This window comes from Lagopus leucura, unplaced genomic scaffold (assembly GCF_019238085.1).
Source record: "Lagopus leucura isolate 7727_CA_CO unplaced genomic scaffold, USGS_WTPT01 50479-0_obj-0_obj, whole genome shotgun sequence".
In the NCBI taxonomy this organism is placed as follows: Eukaryota; Metazoa; Chordata; class Aves; order Galliformes; family Phasianidae; genus Lagopus; species Lagopus leucura.
In genome coordinates this window covers 16,807-21,394 of record NW_024962616.1, presented here as the reverse complement: position 1 = coordinate 21,394, position 4,588 = coordinate 16,807, and the positions used below count along the sequence as shown (strand labels likewise).

The 4,588-nt window shown below is 49.7% G+C and overlaps 1 protein-coding gene across 1 annotated transcript; it reads left to right on the top strand.

The window, feature by feature from the left end:
• Positions 1–285: 285 nt before the first annotated feature.
• Positions 286–3,202, top strand: LOC122190709 (olfactory receptor 4S2-like). Its single transcript, XM_042890799.1, has 2 exons — positions 286–397; positions 2,176–3,202. Exon 2 carries the CDS (start codon positions 2,190–2,192, stop codon positions 3,144–3,146), a length of 957 nt encoding a protein of 318 aa, XP_042746733.1. The 5' UTR covers positions 286–397; positions 2,176–2,189; the 3' UTR covers positions 3,147–3,202.
• Positions 3,203–4,588: the final 1,386 nt, after the last annotated feature.

Genomic DNA, 4,588 nt, shown 5'->3' with positions numbered 1-4,588 from the left:
TTCCCCTTCCCCTTCCCCTTCCCCTTCCCCTTCCCCTTCCCCTTCTTTCCCCTTTCCCCTTCTCCCTTCTCTTCTTTCCCCTTTTTCCCTTTCCCTCAAACAGATGTGAAAATAAAAAAAGCAACTTTCACAACCATTATTAACTCTCTGCCATCTTTCACCAGAGCCATGCATGTGCAGGGCTGGTCCTGCAACCCTGCTCAGACCATTTGGGTTTTGCCCTTTTGTTGGCCACGAATCCCATAAAGTTTTAGGGAAGAATGCATGCAATAAGGGGAAGGTAAGCATTTTTAATCCTCTCTGAAACGTCAGCAGTTCCATGTTGTGTTTATTTCGTTTTGCAGGTGGTTGAATTACATCATCCGCCAGTGACGTCCTGGAAAAGATTCTTGAAGGGGTAGGACATAACTTTTGGGAGTCCTGTACTGAATTTGTCATTTCTGGTTCTGTAATGTCAGCGGTGCTGCAGAGGTTGAGTTCACTGCATCGTTCCATGCTCAGGGCTCAACTGCACACTCAGGGGGAGCCGACTGTGGTTTGATGCTCATTTTGAACACCAGCTGACTTAGGAATGTCAGCAAACTAAAATGCATCCGATTCAGGCAATAATTTACTTCTAAGATGTCTATTTCTGGGTTAAATTCCATGAAGAGTTTGCATCTACTGGTTTCTAGGGCTGAAGGAACTCTGATGGAGCTGGAAATATTAATGCCTTTTTTAAGATGAAGTTTACTTCTTTACTGCTGGGGGGCAACGATTGGAACCAACAGAAGCAAAGGAGCCCCACCTTCTGGAAAGAGAACCTGCAGAGATTCACAGGTGCCTGCAAACATGGAATACAACCACAACACAAAGAATAGAGTGGCATCAGTGATTTCCAGTGGGTGACTTCCAGGGCATGGAAATGGTTGTTTCTCTGAAGCTGGCTTTACCCCCTCCTGGTCAGTGCAAAAAGAAGTGGTTCGGTAAAGGAGTCCAGCTCAGCCACTCTGCCTCTACAGAGGGATCTGTCCTGACTCCTCCTGGATGCCTGCATTAAGCAGACACGAACCTGTGATAATGCCCCCGGAGCTCAGCAACAGGTGAAATGCACGCAGCGCTGGTCAGACGGCTTGAAAAGATCCTTCTGTCCCTCCTTCCTTATGAGAAGCAAGATCAGTACTGAGATTTAGAGTAAGATAAATGCTGAAGTGGTGACTAAATAATTTTTTGTCGTTTCCTCCATGACAGATAACTCCCCCAGAACTCATTTTTTCAGCCCATGACATTGCAATTTTTTCTCCCCCAAAATTTGTGTAAGTAAGAGAGATTTTTTTCCCCCTGCATAGTTTCATTTCCCTTCTAAACAACAATTCAAAGACTATTTATTCTTACAGAATAAATCAGTGTTCCAAGTGATATTTCCAGTCCTCACGAAGGCATTCTCCTTACAAGGGTTGTAATCATAACCTTGGGCTATAATGGGGGAAAGCATCCTGCCCTGCACCCCTGTTGTGCCTCACACTGTCCTTCCTGTAGTACAAAGTAGGCTCGGTCCTTCGCAACCCCAAAGCACCAGGACGAAGCAGCACGGTGGCAGCCACAGCCAAAGTTTCACTCGAGGAGAATGAAATACCCAGGGGAAAAAAATAGGGAAAGTCAATCATTCTGTAGGGTTCATAGTAATCCTGCGTGCTTCCTGGAACTCAGGGCTGATGAGGAGAGGCTGAAGGAGCTGGGAATGTTCAGCCTGGAGAAGAGGAGCTCAGGGCAGAGCTCACTGCTCTCTATGGCTGCCTGAAGGGAGGCTGCAGTGAGCTGGGGGTCGGCCTCTGCTCTCGTGTCATCAGGGATAGGAGCAGAGGGAACGGCTTCAAGCTACGGCAGGGGAGATTCAGGCTGGACATCAGGAAGTATTACTTTTTGGAAAGGGTGGTCAGGCACTGCAATGGGTGCCCAGGGAGGTGGTGGAGTCACCGAGCCTGGGGGTGTTGAAGGAAAGGCTGGATGTTGTGTTGAGGGACGTGGTTTAGTGGGAGCTGTTGGTAAGAGGTGAACGGTTGGACTGGATGAGCTTTGAGGTCTGTTCCAACCTTGGTGATTCTATGATTCTATGATTCTAGTCTCTGGTACAGAATTTGTGGTGGTGATGACAATGATGACGGATCACCTGTCCTTGCTTTTCCTTGTGCACAGGCTGCGTGCTGTGCATGGCTGCCCAACCGACCAACGTGGGGAATGCAAGCGGCGTGAAGGAGTTCGTCCTCATCGGCCTCTCTGGGAGCCAAGGCGTGCAGGAGGTTTGCTTTGTGATGTTTCTTTGCTTCTACACCATTAATGTGGCGGGAAATCTGCTCATTATTGTCACTGTGATCAGCAGCCAGCGTCTGAACTCCCCCATGTACTTCTTCCTTGGCTACCTGTCCTTTGTAGACATCTGTTACTCCTCCGTCACGTCTCCCAAAATGATTGCCGACTTCCTTGCGGAAAACAAATCCATCTCCTTTGTGGGCTGCATAGCACAGCTCTTCGGGGTCCATTTCTTTGGCTGCACGGAGATCTTCATCCTCACAGCGATGGCCTACGATCGCTACACGGCCATCTGCAGACCTCTCCACTACAGCGCGCTGATGAGCCGGCGCACGTGCGGCCGCATGGTGCTGGGCTCGTGGCTGGGAGGCTGCCTGCATTCCGTGCTGCAGACTCTGCTGGTCGCTCGGCTCCCCTTCTGTGGCCCCAACAAAGTTGACCACTACTTCTGCGATGTCCACCCCCTGCTACAGCTGGCCTGTGCCGACACCTACACCGTCGGCCTCAGCGTCACCGCCAACAGCGGGATGATAGCTCTGAGCTCTTTCTCCGTCCTGGTTGTGTCTTACGCGGTGATCTTGGTCTCCTTGAGAAGCCACACATGGGAAGGACGGCGCAAGGCCCTCTCCACCTGTGGGTCCCACATCGCCGTAGTGGTTCTGTTCTTCGGGCCGTGCACCTTCACCTACGTGCATCCATCCAGTGACCTCTCGGAGGACAAGATCGTGGCGCTGTTTTACACCATCGTCGCCCCCATGCTGAACCCCCTCATCTACGCTCTGAGGAATAAAGAGGTCAAGAGTGCCGTGAGAAAACTGTGGGGTGGAAGAGTAGGAAGTGAAGAGGGAAAGGTGTAGAACCGTGGCCAGTTTTCACGAAGGATCTTTCACCATGATGTATTTGGTCACTGCCACAAAAAATGGTGCGTGCTGTGCATGGCTGCCCAACCGACCAACGTGGGGAATGCGAGCGGTGTGAAGGAGTTCGTCCTCATCGGCCTCCCTGGGAGCCAAGGCGTGCAGGAGGTTTGCTTTGTGATGTTTCTTTGCTTCTACACCATTAATGTGGCACGATGTATTTGGTCAGCATTGCCACAAAATGCCTTTTGAATAAAAGCTTGTTGTTCACTCACACCGAAGGCTCGTCTTTGGGTTTGGAGGGCACTGCAAACCCTGTGGCAAGTTGACATTTCCCCTCTGTTCTCTCGTCCTTGACCACAGGCCCCCAGTGGGGCTCCTGGGCACGACCTGAAACACCAGCAAATAGATAAACGCTCTCAGAAATACCGAGCATGCTGTAGGATCTCAATGGGCTCTCAGTTAAAGCTCTGACACGAGGTGCCAGCAGGGTCATTTGCTGAGGCAGTGATGGGAATGAAGGCTTTTCCCTTTCCTTTGCAGTGCACCAACTCTTTTCCTCAGTGCCCCACGTGGCACTGATGCCGCCCTTCCCACCACCATCTCTACCCTTCAGCTCCAGCTCAGATTCTTTCTTTTAATTATGGGCAAATAAAATAATTAAACAAAGTCACAGAGCTACTGCAGGATGTCTTGCTGACTGCAGAAAATGAAATAACTGCCAAAGAAGGCAGAGGAGACACAGCTTCATGTCTCAGTGGTTTGGAAACCTTTCCCACAGACAGGGTGATTCCTACCCACATTTACACACAGCAGGAAGGGGCACATTGTGCACGGAACAGCTGCTGAAAGTGAAAATAGCATTTACTCCTCTGCATGTTGCTGAGGATCCTTACAAGAGCCTGAAAGGCCGAACAGCTCTGCATTTTGCACTGAGTTAAAATACCCACTGAGCAGCAAGGGCCAACCTCAAGCCTTTCTAAAATTTGGAATTATTTCCTGCTTTACTTCTTTTCAGTTTTTCCTTCCAAATTTGTACAGGCTGGACGCCCAAGGGATGGCAGCTTGTAGCACAGTGGTGATACTGATTTGTTCTGTGAGCAGGCAGTGGTAAGAACAAGGTAGTAAGGAAATATTAAGTCAGGACTGAAAGTAGAACTTCATGTCATGTTTATGGGACTCCTTTGCTACAAGAGCAAAGCTAGGATAAATAAAACTCTTGCACACAACTGTGAGGTTTATCTGAACCACAAATGCTTCCAGTCGAGGTGACCACGCTCCAGCACTGCCCTCACTGCAATCTGGTGCACACTTTTATCTCCTTGCCCACCCCCAGCAAAGAAATCTCCTGGGATCCCATTGCTCCTGGCAGTCTTGTGCTTCTCCTGCATTGTTTGAAATATTTCCACAGCAGTTTTCCCATCTTGCAGCGGAGATCTGCT

Coding starts and splice junctions, on each gene's coding strand:
- LOC122190709 (XM_042890799.1), top strand. CDS start 2,190: ATGGCTGCCCAACCGACCAACGTGGGGAATGCAAGCGGCGTGAAGGAG.